Genomic DNA, 17,747 nt, shown 5'->3' on the forward strand with positions numbered 1-17,747 from the left:
CCAAACAAGAAAGGACAAGTGGGGTCCAAGTTAGCGGTTCCTATAGGGTCTAGAACCTTCTAGAGCAAGTACCTAGAGCAGAAAAGGAGTTGAAAGTCTTAGTGCAGAACAGATCAACACGGAGTCAGAATTTTAACCACAGAGCCAAATGCAGAGTTAAAAGCCCCAGAGGTCAGAGAGCAGTAGCCAAGAGCTGAGACCAAGACTGTCTTCTTACCACCCACTGCCGCTGCCGTCCTTCCCCTGAGAAAGAGACCTACTTCCCATGTGTCTGTCCATGGAGATGCTGGCTGTATCCTTGAACACACAGAGATCTGCCTGTCATGTGATCAGGATTAAGGCCGTGTGCTACCACTGCCAGACTTCTGCTATGGCTATTAGCTCTGACCCCCCAGGCACTTTTATTTATTAACATACAAATAAAATCACATTTCAGCACAAATAAAATACCACCCATAGTACTTAAATACGTATTATTTAAATACATATTGTGGATGATTTTAATTGTAATACAATTGATACATTGTCTAGGGGCACAATTGGAAAATCAGAAAATGACTGGTGGAAAAAATTGCTAATAATCAGTTTTCTCAAGTAGCTGACTGTTAACAGTGGCCTTCATTCAGCAAAGTTTTGAAAGCAGAAGGCTGACACATTCAAAATGTGAAATGTGTCTTAGTTTCTTTTTCCTGGAAAATGATGGGTGTGACCAACTTAAACATCGGTGTACAGGCAGTTGAATCACAGCTTCCTATATCTCAGAATTTTGGAAGTCAAGCCAGTAGGATTAGAGTTTAAGGTCCATCCACTACTTAGCAAGTTTGGGGCCAGCCTGAGCTACATAAGACACTGCCTGAAGCAACAGAAATAAATAAATAAGCTTCAATTTACAGAAATAAAGAAAATGTTAGCCAACGGCAAATCAAGAAAAAGAGAGGCATAAGGATTACCACCAAGGCATACTATGCTCCTAGACTGCCAAAATGGGAAGTGAGAAAGAAACACTGATCACTATGGAGGAAAAGCAGGGAGCTAGCTATCTTATTTTTTTATTGCTATGAAGAGACGCTATGACTAAAGTTAGAAAAGAAAGCATTTAATTGGGGTCTTCCTTACAGTTTCAGAGGGTTAAACCATGATCATCATGTTGGGAACGTGATGGCAGAGGCACAGAACTGGGACAGTAGCTGAGAGCTTACATCTGATTTATATACGCATAAATTTGACTGATAAGCATAAGGTGTGCACAGACACACACGCACACACACAGACAGAGACAGAGAGAGAGACAGAGACAGACAGACAGAGACAGAGTGGTCCTGGCATGGACTTTTGAAACCTCAAGGCCCACCCCTAGTGACACACCTCCTCCAAGGCTATACCTCCCAATCCTTTCTAAACAGTCCACCTACTGGGAACCCAGTCTTCAAAAATATTAGCCTATGGGGGCTATTCTTGTTCAAAACACTGCACACACTAAACAAAAATGTTATTAAAAAGAAAAGCACGCCGGGTGGTGGTGGCGCACACCTTTAATCCCAGCACTCAGGAGGCAGAACCAGGCGGAACTCTGTGAGTTCGAGGCCGGCCTGGGCTACCAAGTGAGTTCCAGGAAAGGCGCAAAGCTACACAGAGAAACCCTGTCTTGAAAAACCAAAAAAAAAAAGAAAAGCACATAGCTGGGCATCGGTGGCACACGCCTTTGATCCCAGTACTCGGGAGGCAGAGGCAGGAGGATCTCTTTGAGTTTGAGGCCAGCCTGGTCTACAGAGTGACATCCAGGACAGACACCAAAACTACACAGAGAAACCCTGTCTTGGGAGTGGGGGGGGGGGGGGAGAAAAGAAAAGACAAACACTGTGGTGAAAGAAGTCAGGGCAGGGTTGCCAAATTTAGGGAAGAGTTGGTTAGGAACAGGTGTAATGTGGTTGATGGACATATTTTGTGGTTACAAAACCTATCAGAACCTTTAAAAGTACACACAGAAAACCAGAGCATCTTATTAAATCAAACCTTATCTAAAGTTTAAGTCAAAAAAGCAAATCCACCTCACATGATTTGGTAATCAAAATTCAGAAATGTAAAATGCTAAAGTAGTGAACACATGAGACAGCCCAGCACTTGGGAGGCAGAGTCAGCAGGTCAGAAAGACAAGACCTGCCCTCAGCTACATAGAAAGTTCAAGGCTAGCCTGGGCTATAGAAGATCATGTCTGATGCAAGCAAGTATCAAAATCACAACCCTAAGTTTCCCTGAAAGTGAATTTGATATTTATGTTACATGGCTGACCTGGGAAAGCCCAAGGGAAGTTCTCAGTTTTGCTAACTTCATTATGAGAACTTACTAATCATTGAGTTTTCTATTCTTAATTACTGAGAAAATTTATGTAACCAGAAAATACATTAGGTATCCTAGTCAGTTTTCACTGTCGAGTTGATACATCCTTAAGAAGGATACATCACTGAAGAAGGGTCGTAACTGAAGGACTGCCTGATCAGACTGGCGTGTGTGTGTGTGTGTGGGGGGGGGGGGTGTTATTAATTATGTAGGAGAGCCCAGCCATCTGGAAATGTCATTCAAATAAACCTTTTCCTCCTATAAATTGCTTTCAGTCCAACTGTTTTATCACAGTAACAGAAAGCAAACTAGAACATTGAGAAATAAAGTATATAGAGCAACAAAAAACAAAGTAGCCTTCGAGTACGTAAATAAAAATGTTCTAAATTTATACAGAAATCAAGGCAGAGCTAAAACATGACAGAAACAAGACCCAGCAGACTCGAACTGGATATGCTGGGATCTAAAAGCACAATGCTGGAGGAAGAGCGACGTTCACAATGCTCCTATTCTCTAACTGCAGGAAAGGGAAGGACTGACTGTTCCTTGACGTTAGTCAGCTAATCCCTCAGCTGGACACAGAAACCAGCCAAGCCTTCAACACTTCCCCTATGAACGTCTCCATCGTGCTTCCCGAAGCCTGGTGTGATGGCAAGTGTTCTGTGAAGAGAATATTTAATAATCCAGCTCTCCCATGTGAGCAGCAAAAACCGAGTGGTTTTAGTCTCACCAACACCAGTAGTTTCCTTCTCAGGACAAGCGCAGCAAAAGGCAGTACAGCAGAGTGAGTGAGCACACACACAGAGTGCATGTGAAATGCACACAAACGGGCGAAGACAGAGGCACAGCTACACACACGCTTATATATACACAGAAGCAAAAACTAAGACTAAACAGAGGAGGAGACGCAAGGACACCGAAGGAAGGGCTAACACCGATGTAAACAGAGTCCAAGGAGTACCGGGCGGAACAAGGACCACACTGGGAGCTGGTCAGATGGCTCACGGAGTAACGTCACTTGCTGCCAAGGCTGATGACCCTAGCCTGATACCCAAGATGCCACACAGTGGAAAGAGAGAACAAAAGTCCCGAAAGTTGCCCTCTGACCTGGACAGTACATTGTGGCACGTGCATGCGTACACACAAACAAAATACGAATGTGGTTCTTTAAAAAGATACTGGAACAGGTAACAACTGTAAAATCTTGAATGTGAATGCCTAGCATCACCAAGTCAAGAAGAGCAAAGGAAACCATACCAACTAAAACTGCTGGATAATGAGAGAATAGAAAAAAATTACAACAGAAAGACAATTTATAACAATCAAATATATTAATTTCCCAGGAATAACTGTGGTAGTTGATATGGAAGACCTAGTCGTTGTAGAGTACAGAGATTATGGGCTTGTGGGAAAAGACGCTGCAATTAAACTTTCCTTTGTGGGACTGTGAATGAAAGTTGGAACCACAAGGAACAGAGTTCTCCAAAGCCAGAGAGAAAAGAAAAGCAGCGGACAAACAGAAGGTCTATCATCAAGCACTCAAAGGCTGCTGAGGATGTGCAGGGTGTGGAGACCTATACAACGTTAGTAGGAATATAACTAGCCCAGATACTATGGAGGCTCCTCAAAGTACTAACAGAACAGTCAGCATCATGGTACATATCTGTAATCCTAGCGGGTAGGAGGACCATGAGTTGAGTTCAGCCATGGCTACATGGCAGGTTCCAGGCCAGATTGGGTGACAGACATAGAGTGATCCCCTCTCAAAATCACTTAATTAACCAAAACTCTGCAGAACTAAAAATATAATCCTGATATGGTCCAGATCTTCCACACTTGGGTACAGAACTAAAAGAGCCAAAGATAGCAGACAGGAAAGATAAATGCACAGTCAAGTTTACGGAAACACTATTCACAATAGCCAAGTCACAAAATCAGCCCAAGTGCCCTGCAACATCTGAAATGGTAAAGGAAGTGTGGTCTGTAAGCATAATGCACTTTTAAATCACAAACACCAAAAATATGTCATTTGCAGGAAAATGATGGAACTGAAGGTTACCATGCTAAGCAAAATGAGCACAACAGAAAAAAGTAAAGATCACATGACTTCTTTCACATGCAGAATCTACATTAAAAAGTAGCCCGGGCGGTGGTGGCGCAGGCCTTTAATCCCAGCACTCGGGAGGCAGAGCCAGGCAGAGCTCTGTGAGTTCGAGGCCAGTCTGGGCTACCGAGTGAGTTCCAGGAAAGGCTCAAAACTACACAGAGAAACCCTGTCTCGAAAAACAAACAAACAAACAAAAAGTAGCATGGTGACTGCTTGGGAAGAGGAAAGGTACCAAACTGGAGGCTAGGCCAGGCAGGTAAAACTATTTGCCATGCAAATTTAGTGACCTGAGTTCAATCCCTGGAACCTATGTATAACAAGGTGGAAGATTAATCCCAGCACTCAGGAGGCAGAGGCAGGCCGATCTCTGTGAGTTCGAGGCCAGCCTGGACTACAGAGCCAGTTTCAGGACAGGCTCCAAAACTACAAAGAGAAACCCTGTCTCGAAAAACCAAAAAAAAAAAAAACGGTGGAAAGAAAGAACCAATTCCACAAAGTTGTCCTCTGACCTCTACACTCATGTAATGGCACATGTGCCTTCCTTAATAATTAAAATAAATAAAATTAATATTAATATTAAAAACAAAGTCTGGAGAGATAGCTCAGCAGTTAGGAATACTTCCTGCTCTTGCAGAGGACCTGAATTCAGTTCCCTCCAACCAAGCAGCCAACAACTGTTTTTAACTCCAGCTCCAAGAAATCTGATACTCTTTTCTGGCCATCTTGGGCACATGCACATACATGTTATACACACAGACATGCAGGCATATACATAAATAAAAATAAAATTATTAAAACTAAAAGTGGTGGGCTAACGAGAGGGCTCAGTGGAGAAGAGCACGTGCTCTACAAGCATGAGGACCTGAGTTCAGCTCCCTGAACCTACAAGAGACCAAGAATGACTGTCTGTCTGTAATTCAGAGCTGTTGGGGACAGAGGCAGGAGGATGGCTGGGACTTACTATCTCCCAGTCTAGCTCCAGGTTCAATGAGAGGCAGTCTCTCAAAGGACCATGGTAAGGCAGGATATCCAATATTTTCCTATCACCTCCAGGCATGAACGCGCGCACGCACACAGAAAATGAAAAATAAATTTAAAAAAAGGTACCTAACAGATAAATAGAATAAATGTACAACTGCATTATAACATGTCATAGCCAGATGATACCTATGACTCTTCAGATTTAAATTTAAATTAATTCAAGCTAGCCAAAATTTAAAATGCCCAATTTACTTGCATTAGCTATATTTTTCGAATCCAATAACCACAGGTTGCTAAAATGGGTATTGATCGGCTTGTCTATGTACAGAACCTTTCCATCCTGGCAGAACATTCTGTTAGAAAGCAGCACTCACCTAGAAAGAGGAGCCTGATTGACGACAGTGAGGTCACTACATACCAGTGGGCTAAATCAGCCTTCTCATTAGATTGAGGAAGAGCAACTGGATGTGCACATGCAAAAGGAAATGGAAAAATAATTGTGACCTTTACTTTGTACCAGGAATAAAATTATTCCAAGTGAACTGTAAATCTAATTGATGTGAAAAGTAAAAACATAAATATTTTAAAAGAAACTACTGGCAAAAGCTTGTCCTTCCACTGAATCTGGGATTCCCATCATGTCCTGCCTTGGACAAGGGAGCTCCTGGTTATCCAGGATTCAGAGGCAGGATTTCTGCCATGCGTTCCCTGGTTCTCAGGTCTTTGGGATCATAGTGAACAGTGTTAGCCATTTTTCTGGCTCTCCAGATAACAAGAGAGCAGGTGCCATACTGTTTCTGTACAATTTGGGTCCCCTTACGCAAGTATGTTCTTATTCTCATTAATAAAACCATTCTTCAGCCAAGACAGGTGGCATGCAGGCTACCCTCTTCATTACTGGGCAGCAGGCACAGATTTCTAAAAAAAAGGTGTGCAAAAAATGCAAACCATAAAAATACTACTGGTAAAAACTTCTTGAAATGGCACTAAAATGGAGAATTTTGGATTCTGGAGAAATGGTTCAGTGGGGTAAAGGAGCTTGCCACCAAGCCGAGCAACCTGAGTTCGATCCCTGTGACCCATATGATAGAAGGAAAGAAACAGCAGCAGCAAATTGTCCTCTGACCTCCACATAGGACCCATGGCATATATACACATGTGCACGCACACATACACACACACAGAGAGAGAGAGAGAGAGAGAGAGAGAGAGAGAGAGAGAGAGAGAGAGATAGTAAGTAAAATCTAAAAATCAATATGATTTTTAGAATTTTAAAAAGGGGGAGGAAAACTGAGTAAAAGATAAAATAAGTGAGTAAAAGCAGCTGCTGCCAAACCTGACCCCGAAGTTGGACGCCCAGGTTCCCCATGGTGGAAGGAGAGAAAAAGATTCCCAGAAGGCATCCTGTGACCTCCACATGTGCACCATAGCACACATGTACACTCATGCAAAAGAAAATAAATAAACGTGATTTTTTTTTTTTTTTTTTTTTTTTTTTTTTTACAAATATAAAGAGCTGGAGAGATGGCTCAGCGGTTAAGAGCACTGGCTTCTCTTCCAGAGGACCTGGGTTCAATTCCCAGCACCCACATGGTGGCTCACAACCATCTATAATGGGATCTGATGCCCTCTTCTGGCATGTAGGCATACATGCAGACAGAACATTCGTATGTTAAAAAAACAAAGCAACAATTAAAAAAACCAAAAATATAAATAAATAAAATTATAAAAACATAAAAATTTATGCTGATCAGTATTATTAGGACAGTAGAGTGGGAAGCTACAGTGAGAAAATTCGTAATACCCAATGGTCTGAGTTCGATCCCCAGGACCCACTGGTAGGAGAGAACCAACTCCCCCAAGTTGTCTTTTGACCTGCATGTGTGTGCCACAGTGAGCACAGCCACACACAGTAAATAAATAAATACATCGTTTAAAAAACAGGGAAAAGGTTATGGAGGGCCTGGAATAGATGTTTTCTTCACAGCCCTCAGAAAACATCAACTTGGCCAAAACCTTGATTTTGGACTACTAACCTCTAGAGAGTGAGAGACAATACATTTTTCTGTTAACTGCATTAATGGTAGTACTTTTTTATGATAGTCCAAGCAAGCCATGCAAGTAGTATTTAGTAAAGCAAAATACATGTATCTCTTATGATCCAATAACTCTTCTTGGGAGGTGAATATAAGAAAAAAAATATAAATATATTTACCTAGGTATTTGTGTAAGAATTACTACTGTTAAGACTTTGAAACTCAGAAATAACCCAAAGACCATCACAAAAAAAAAGTGAACATGTTTTGCTGTAGTCATACAATAAAATTTTATAAGAGGAGAATTTAGAAATTGTAGCCACATGCAAGAATACAGATTTATTATCAGAATGCTGTGAAATGGAAGACACAGACACAAAAGAGATTGATCACATGTGTCCAACCTGCAGCCTAGGCTACATGCACCCTAGGATAACTATGAATGCAGATCAAGATAAAATCAGAAACTTACTTTAAAAAATAAACAATTTTTTGGAGGGGGCCACCTTTTTAAAAACTTTTATTGCTACTTATTTGCACGCCTCTCAAGTGCAACCTTTTAAGATAACACGTTATACCAAAAAGCTGGACACATCGGCACTAGAAAAGCAGCTGGGTGGCTCTGAGCACTTGTTCTTGCAGAGGCCCCAGGTTTGGTTCCTGGCACTCCCACGGTGGGTTAAAACCATATGTAAGTGTAGTCCCAGCGGAACTGACACCCTCTTCTGACCTATGAGGGCACCTGGCATACAAGTGGTACACATACGTTCAGGTAAAACACTCATATACATAAATTAAAGAAATCAATCAATCTTTACTGTTTTAATTTAAAAAGTTGGATACACCTCATTGTAGATGAATAGGAAATAGCAATCTGTGGTGTTAGAAGTCAGGACAGTGCTCCTTTGAAGAGGAGGGGAGAGTAGGAATTAGGAGGCAAGAGGACAGTTTCTTGCTATTATTGGTTTGTTTGCTCTTTGTTTTGTTTGATTTGTTTTTGAGACAGAGTTTCCCTGTGTGGTCCTGGCTGTCCTGGAACTCACTCTGTAGACCAGCCTGGCCTCGAACTCGAGACCACCTGCCCTGTGCTAGGATTAAAGTCGTGCACTGCTGCCGCCACCACCCAGCATTTGCTATTATTGTTTTGTCTTTATTGAAAGATGGTCTCAGTACACATCCCAGGATGGCCTGAAGTTCACAATTCTCATACCTGAGCCTCCAGAATTCAGGGATTACACAAGTGTGTCATCATGCAGGGTTCATGTTCTCTTTTTTTTGATCTGGGAGATGGCTACACTAAATTTCTTCAAGATTTACATAATTTGTATACCTTTCTACACATATACTATAGATCAATTAAGAAAAATTGTTTTTCAAAAACTAAGAGAACAGATTAGAGCTGTGAGAGAAAACTAAAAGTTGACACTATCTAGACAGGCATAGTTGCACATGCCTTAATCCCAGCACTCAGGAGGGAGAAGCAGGTGAATTTCTGTGAGTTCGAGGCCAGCCTGATCTAAATAGAGAGCTCTAGGAAAGCCAGGGCTATGTAGAGAGACCCTGTCTCAAAACAAAACAAAAACAAAAACAAAGCCATTATCTAGCAACAGACATTGTAAGAGACATTAATAGAAACAGAATAAAGTAAAGAATTATAAGTGAAAGGCTGGAATTATAGACAAAAGGGAGGATGGGGGCAAAATGAAGAGGGACTGTCTGAGAGCCTCCTGGAATCAACAAACACTAATCAGATTGTCTGTGTTTAAAAATCCAAAATGGGATAAATAAAAAGGAAAGCATGCTGAATGAATTATTCTGAGAATGCAAAAATCCAGAGACAAACACTTCCTTCCAATCAGAAGAATGCCACAAACAAGAACTGGAATGACTTACATTACTCATTTAAAAAAATTTTCAAATGCAAAGAATAGCCACAAATAAAAAATACATTCACCAGAATTCACCACTCAACAATTAATACACTCACTATATTTATACTAGTAACATCTTGGCTTATCCACTCAAAGTTCCTCTAAACATACACATGTTCTTGTATTTAAGAAAACAAGAAAGGGAGCCACCAATAGCATAGTTCTTCACCCCTAAACTATCTTTTGTTTTGTCAAACAGATTCTATTTCCTTATTCATTTAAAAAAATATTTCAAAGTCTAATAAACAAAAAGTTAATGGGAAACCAGCACGACACTATTCATATTCATTTGCTAAATAAGACAATTTAAAATTGTAGCTGCTCACATCATATTCTAACAAAAAAAGGACAATTCTAATTGTATTTTTTGTAAATAGCTCACTTCTTACTTTCCCATTTTCCTGCATAGACTTATATTTTCCTAAGAATAGTGAACAGTCTAAGGACAAGTATTTGGAAATTACTAAGGCTAGCTCACTAAAAGGGAACAGGCACTAGTTGAGCACTACTCTACGGATAAAGCGGAAGGATGAACTGTTAAAGACGCACGCCCGAGACCACAGAGAGTAAGTGGCTCAGACTTCAGCACTCCCTGGGCTCTGAAGCACATGCTCTGTTTACCCAGCTTTCACAGACAAGCACAAAGAAACAAAGGCTAAAGAAGCTAAGGCCATCCAGTGGCAGTTTTGGATGGCATTTGCAACTGAAATCTTCAGGAACCTGAACACAGACATTATGAATATAGAGTGGTCTCACCCTTAAAAACAAAGTAAATCTCCAAAGGAGATGCTTAGCTAGGAAAAACTGGGAAGACACAGGGACAAGGTGAAAGAGCGCAATAGTCTTAGGTTTCATTCATTTACAGCCATGAATACAAATGCACACAGAGGAACTACTAATATGTTAAAAGAGATTAACTTCTAGCGAGAAGTCTTCCACAAACAGCACATACTGTGTCATCCCATTAACAGGAAGTCCTAGAACAGGGAAAACACACCTACTGCAGAACTGGGCCTGGCATGGGAGCGCACGCCTTTAATCTCAGCTGAGAGAGAGAGGGGCAGCGGCAGGTAGATGTCGGCGAATTCAAGGCTAGCCAGGGCTACACAGTGAGACCCCGCCTCAAAACAATAACAAAAGCAAAATACAAACCACCAAGAAGCATAGATCGGGCTAGTGAGGGGGTTCAGCAAATAAAGGCACCTGCCACCAAGCCCGACAGTCTGAGTTCAATCCCTGAGACCTACAACAAAGTAGAAAGAGAGAATCAGCTTCCCAAAAACTGTCCTCTGACCTCCACAAGTGCATAGGTGGTGCAATCACACCTAAAACAAATAGACGTAAGGAAGATAAACAAGCCAGCTGGTGGTGGTGGTGCATGCCTTTAACTCCAGTACTTAGAAGGCAGAGGCAGGCAGATCTCTGAGTTCGATGTCAGCCTGGTCTACAAAGCAAGGTCCTGGACAGCCAGGGCTGTACAGAGAAGTCTCAAAAAACTACAAATAAATAAATAAATAAATAGATAGATAGATAAATAAATAAATAAATAAATAAATAAATAAATAAATAATAAAATAAAATAAAAATTAAATAAGAATTATAGTTAACCATACACACACTTAAGTATTTAGGGGTACAGAAAAATATCTGTAGTTTACTGTGAGATGATTTAAAAATAACTAAGATGGATTGATGTGAAGAAAGGACAGAGGGATAGATAAGTGAAATCTGTTATTACGGATTGGTGATAGAGAGGACTGCGGCTGGCCGCTCAGCATTTGTTCAGTGCTGTTTTATGTGTAACGTGTTTCATAAGACACGCTGCAGAAGGCACGGGACACTTGAACTCCGGGATCAAGGGCACACTATCCATAAGAACAGAGAAAACCATGCGATGGCCTGGTCTGACAGAGGAGATGACATCAATTGTTACAGTTCAGACACGAAATGGTCCCAGTGAGTGGTGCGGCTCTGGGAGGTGGTGAGCCTTGCTGCGGTGGTTCAGCTGGAGGAAGCAGGTTGCTGGGGGTGAGAGTAAGGTTATCAGTGAGCCCCACTTCCTTCTTCACTGCTCAACAGCTACCCCTCCCTCTCATGCTCTCCCCATCAGGAGGGACAGTTCTTTCTAAACTGTGACTCCAAATAAACTTCTCCCTCATTTGGCTTTCGTCAGGTATCTGTCACAGCAACAAGGGAAGGGTTAGCCAGTACAATGACCTTTGAAAAGATGTACAAAAACAACAACAAACTAACTAACTAACTAACTAAATAAATAAATAAATAAATAAATGACATATGAAATGTAAGACATAATATAAACACCAAAAGGTTGCTATTTTAAACTGAAGAAAAGAAAAAAATGTGATAGAGATGTGTGTGTGTGTGTGTGTGTGTGTGTGTGTGTGTGTGTGTGTGTGTGTAATGAATAGTATATATTCAAGAAAGCTGTCAATATGAAATCTTGAGAGTACCTAGTAACTCAGAGACTGAAGATACCTGACTGAAGCTGGGCATGGTGGCACATGCCTTCTTTCATCACAGCACTTGGGAGGCAGAGGCAGGTGGATCTCTAAGTTCTTGAGGCCAGCTTGATCTGCATAGTGAGTTCCAGGACAGCAAGGGCTATGTAGAGAGACCCTAGCTCAAAAAACAGAACAGAACAAAACAAAACCATAAAAACAGGTACCAGAAGACCTGAGTTTGATCCCCAGAACTCACATGGTAATTATGGCAAACTGACCTGACCTCAATAACAAGTATACTTTGGCACATATGTACAGCAAGCATAAATAAATCAAATGCAGTTAAAACACAGCACTCATTGTTCAATGTCTTTCCACCTCAAGTATAAGTAAATTAAAGCTTATGGATAAAGTCTATTTCATTACAATCACTCTAGTTATAGAAAGCTTTGCGATATTTGAAAAGAAAGGATTAAACAGAACTTGGCTTTTTAGCACTTTTTTTTTCTTAGTAATTTTTAGCATGACTTATCAAAGTTCTTTACCTGCCATCTCTTCTGAGGGCAAAAATTATGCCATCTTTTTGGAATGGGAGCAGCTTTTCTCTGAGCTTGTCAGGTAAAAAATCCAGCTGTGTATATGGTTCGCTTGTTAAAGGAGAACTCTGAGGCGTGGGGGCCTTCTTTTTGTCACCAGCTGCAGGCATGCTGAGCCTGAAAAAGGAGGAACATGACACACAAAGGTTGGGGGACATTAGTCACCACACTGCAGAATCCCACATGCACGACAGCAAGTCACTTACACCCAGCTCCAGGATACTGGCTACACACAGACTAGCTAAACCACATTCCCTGAGTGAGCTGCCAAGAAAACCCACGGCACTGAGTCCAGAAGTGACAGAATAATTCACTGTCCAAGAACAGTCCTCTATTTCATTTTGAAACATAATATAGCCATACCCATTTCAAGCAAATAAATACAACACTGAAAAAATCATGCATCAACTGGATTTTTTTTTTAAAGATTTATTTATTATGTATACAGTGCAGAGCACCAGAAGAGGGCACCAGATCTCACTACAGAGGGCTGTGAGCCACCATGTGGCTGCTGGGAATTGAACCCAGGACCTCTGGAAGAGCAGCCAGTGCTCTTAATCTCTGAGCTATCTTGCCAGCCCTCAATTGGATTTTTACAAAACTAGTAACATTATAGCCTTTTGAATCTTTTCTTGATGTTTGTTACGGTGCTGTGGACTAAACCCAGGGCTTGCAAATACTATAAAGTACTCCACGACTGAGCTTAAATTCCAGCTCAGATCTTTAAAAAAAAAAAAAAAAAAAAAAAAAAAAATGCATGTCTTAGGTGATTTACAAATTCTTTGGGAAAATGGCTTAGTGGGTAAAAATGTTTGCCCCACAAGTCTGAGGACATGAGTTTGATTCCCAGGCCCCATGTAAAAAAGGAAAGAATGGACTACACAGTTTTCCTTTGAGTTTTGTGTATGCCCCAACACATAAAATAAAACAATCAAAACAACAGTTACTGTCTAGGAAAATTTGGGGAAAGAAAGATTTAGTAGAATTCACTTCTAAATAATTCTCTTAAAAAGTTAACACTTGCACTGGGCATAGTGGTGCCAGCACTCAGGGGGCCAGCCTGGTCTACACAGAGTTCCAGGCCAGCCTTGTCTATACAGTGAGTTTGAGGCCAGCTAGGGCTACATGCTGTAAATTTGTCTTCAAAAGAGGGTGTGGGGAAAATGATGTGCCAGTGAACACTGAAAGTCTAGAATGGTAAAATCTAGAAAGGCAAAATTCTCAGACCACATAGCTAAAATAAGGAAGATGTGAGACGAAGGTGTAGATCTTTCCTCTATTCATCACCGGAAATACGCCAGGGTGGTACCTTCTTTGTGGTTAAATTACCGTAAAAATACCTGTTTTTAATAGTGTGAATATTTGCCTTAAAGACAGCCACAGTTAAAAATGCTTAACACCCAACCTCTTGAATTCCATGGCGCTGTGCATTCAGAAATATGAGTCTCAGTGTACACATACAGTAGACTCTGTGCTGGACTCTGGCTACATCATAGCAAATACAGATGCTCTTGGAAAAATCTCCTAAAGGCAGGTACTTGTTATTAAGCTGGCATAGAACAGGGATTCTTTTTTTTTAGATCTGGGGGTTTAGAAGAATTTTAATATATGCATATGTTAATATGCATATATTAAAACTGAAACCTGAATAATAAATTTACTAGCGAGGGCAGAAGGGATAAAAAAAAAGTTATTGGAAGAAGTATAGCATACACAAAAACCCTGGTTTGGGAAGGTCTGACATGGGGAAGCGTTGCCACATGACTGCACATGCGCTGGCAAATGATTAGTCATCCCAGGGCCTTACGCCCTACCATGCATGCGCTGCATGGTCACGTAATTTGGCAGCAGCATGATCACATAATCTATGTGCATGTGTGGCATAGCTATGTGAGCCCATACGTGCAAGTGGGGAGGATCCATAAAAAGCGGGCCACAGACTCTCCCCTTCCTCCCCGCCCCAACCATTTCCATAGGCCTAAGCACTCCTCTCTTAAACTCTTACAGTGGGTTTGTCCTACGGCGTGGTTTTCCTCACACGGTAAACAGAGCCACTTGATGAATAAAACAGCGCCGCAAAAAACTAACAGGAAGAATCCTGAGTCTGTACCTTCCTGCTCCTTCCACTGAACCACCCCTCCTCATTTCATGTTGTCACTAGACTCTAGAACACAGAGATCTCACAGTTCTCATCCCAGCTCACTGGTTAATTCTTCCAAGTCTGAACCTCACTCGTGGTCTACCTGCAAGGCAGATGGACCAGGGTTCAGTTCCTAGTAGTTTCCTTTGTTCTTGAGTGTTAACTCATGGCTTTAAATATTATTGCTCAGACAACAACTTCCACATTTACATGTGAGGAACTCTCCTAAACTTCAGATTCACATATCTCACTAGACATCTCTACATTCCAAAAACAGAATTCTTAACTCTCTTCCCCAACCTTTGCTGCATTCATTGCATCCGTCCAGGGACTTGCACTCCATTCTGTCTCAAACTGCACAGCTCTCTATCAGCAACTCCTGTTGACTCCACATTCTAATTATACCCAGAATCTCACCATTTCCAATCATTTACAATCTACTGGCCTGATCTGAACCACCACTGTCTCTAGTCAGAATTTCTAGGAAAATTGAACTGGTATTGCCCGTGTCCACCTTTTCCTTGATCCTTTTTGCAATACAACGGACAGTGAGGTACTCTGGCCTTTACTCAGACCTGTCTCACTACTGCCTTTCAATCTCTTAAGCCATCTTTCTATCTCCCCCACCCCACCCCAGTTACCTCTCCAACACTCGCCTGCTTTTATCATGCTAATGTTCTTGTACTTTCAGGTCTGAGAACACTGCACTAGCTCATCGGAATATCATTCTACCCCCAGATGCCTGCATGACCGCCTTCCTTGTGTCCTTCACACTCTTCTAAGTGGCCATTCTATCAATAAGGAACTTAGCCCCTCTATTTAAATTCTAATTCCTCACAGCTCTACCCTTCCTCACTTTTTCTCCTCCTTGATAGCCCCTATCAGCTTACAAAGTACTACACAATTTACATCCTTTGTTGTTCATTCTATTTCTCTTAATGAGGACATAGCTTCATAAGGGCAGGGGTTTATTGGGGGGGGTTTTGCTTTTTTTGTAATGAGGGATTGAACCTAGGGCCTTCCTTGTGCTTGCTAACCAGGCACTCTGCCCCCGAGCTGTGTCTCCAGTCTTCTTTTACTTTTTACTTCAATACAAGGTCTAAGTCAGCCAGCTGACCTTGAACTTGTGATCCTCCTGCTTCATCAGCCTCCGAAGTAGGTGACTCCAGCAACTGAAGATTTCTTTGTTTTGTTTACAACACCCAGAAGTGTTGTTTTGTTAAACACCCAGAAGCGCCTGGCACTGAGCACTCACTATTACTTGTCTCTTTAAACTTTCAAAGGACAGCCTGGGTGTGTTAGTGCACACTCCTTTAATCCCAGCACCTGGGAGGCAGAAGCAGGCTGATCTCTGAGTTTGAGGCCAGCCTGGTCTACAGAGTGAGTTCCAGGACAGTAGGGCTAATATAGAAAACCCTGCCTTGAAAAACAAAAACCAAATCAATCAATCAATAAAAATAAATAAAGTTTCAAAGGTCAGGAGGACCATGCTGGGTCCAGAAGCAGGACAGGAGCTAGGGATAAGAAGATATAAATTAGCCGGGCAGTGGTGGCACACGCCTTTAATCCCAGCACTTGGGAGGCAGAGCCAGTCGGATCTCTGTGAGTTCAAGGCCAGCCTGGGTTACAAAGCGAGTTCCAGAACAGGCACCAAAACTACACAGAGAAACTCTGTCTGGAAGAAAAAAAAAAAAAAAAAAAAAAGATATAAATTGTGGCCATAAGCATGCACAGTGCTAGTGTGCAACTCGTGCGCAGCAAGGTAGGAATTAAGGGACTAGAACAGTGCTGTGAATGCTTACATGTAGAAGTCACTATAATACAGAAAGTATATTCTAAATTCAAATTATAATAAATAAATTAGTATATTTTGCAGAATGATTGAGAAGTTGAGCCAGTGCTCTTAACAGCTAAGCTATCCTCGAGTCCTGATATAACTATATTTATAGATCATCAGTAAACTAAAGCCTAAATTTAATAAATTGGAATGTTTAATTGGCAAAATTTAATATTATAAGATAGTATATTGATTACAATAAATATAGAATTACATAATATTTTCTGACTCACTTATCACAAGGTTTCCTAAGCTGCCATATCAAATATCAATTACTTTAAAAGCAAAGACACCTTTCATTCCATAGGCAACTGTTTTCAGAAGAATGATAGAATAACTCCCATTTATTGGAAGGCAGCTACACTCACTAACATACCATCAACACCACACCAACTTCCACTTATTGGATATTCTCTTCCATGGAGGCACTATGCTAAAAAAATTTATAACATCTCCTAAATTCTCAAAGCAACTTTCAAAGCATTTTTTTTTACATTTATTTATCCCATGGTGTGTGTGTGTGTGTGTGTGTGTGTGTGTGTGTGTGTGTGTGTGTGTCCTTGAGAGGACTGTGCACCCATGTAGAGATAAGAAATTTTGGGGAGTCTTTCCACCATGTAAATTCTGGGGACGAAACCCAGGTCCTCAGCCTTGGCAGTAAGTGCCTTTATCCACTGTGCCATTTCACTGGCCCACAAACTATTGTTATCTGCATGATAAAACTGAGATTCTGAGCTAATAAACAATTCACACAAGTCTTAGAACTGACTGGTTCTGAGTCCAGGACTTACGCTGGTCTGATGTAAAAGTCTGAGCTTTACCATTCTACAACACTGCTTCCAGATCACTCATCTGACAATATTTAAGGAGTGCCTAGCATGTGCCTGTAATGCCAATACTAGGGAAGTGGAGGCAGAAGGATCAGGAGTTCAAGGTCAGCCTCAGCTACACAGAGAGATCAAGGTTATCCTGAGCTACTTGAGATCATCAGAAAAACAAAACAGGATGAAAAGCTCGTTCAGTGAAAGAAAGCAGAAGCCCAGTGTTAAATCCAGCACCTCACCAAATGATCCCAATTTTGTACTTCATACCAAAGAACAATATAAGTAACTATAAAACATGGAAAAAAATTTAACAATACATTTTTTTGTGTACTGGAGAGGAGATAGACACTATAAAAGAAAAGACAACAGATATGAAAACTAAAGTAATTTAAATTCATTTTGGGAAAAACAGCATTTAAAAGTTAAAAAGAAAATTTTAAATGGGAGTAAAGCTTCCCCTAGTATGTGACAAACTGAAATAAACTGAAGTATTTTC

General features: G+C 41.1%; 1 protein-coding gene across 3 annotated transcripts in view; it reads right to left on the reverse strand.

The window, feature by feature from the left end:
- Zranb3 (zinc finger RANBP2-type containing 3) overlaps positions 1-17,747 on the reverse strand; it is a 166,812-nt gene that overhangs the window by 144,485 nt on the left and 4,580 nt on the right. For 2 of the 3 annotated variants that reach the window (XM_052736812.1, XM_052736810.1), the window contains exon 2: positions 12,400-12,567. In XM_052736812.1, the coding sequence (XP_052592772.1) occupies positions 12,400-12,560 (161 nt within the window). In that variant the 5' untranslated portion in view covers positions 12,561-12,567. Of the gene's footprint in view, positions 1-12,399; positions 12,568-17,747 lie in introns of those variants that run through there. The other variant, XM_052736813.1, reaches the window with a different exon arrangement.

The sequence above is a fragment of the Peromyscus californicus genome, unplaced genomic scaffold (assembly GCF_007827085.1).
Source record: "Peromyscus californicus insignis strain IS unplaced genomic scaffold, ASM782708v3 Scaffold_14__1_contigs__length_90479793_seg_2, whole genome shotgun sequence".
NCBI lineage: Eukaryota > Metazoa > Chordata > Mammalia > Rodentia > Cricetidae > Peromyscus > Peromyscus californicus.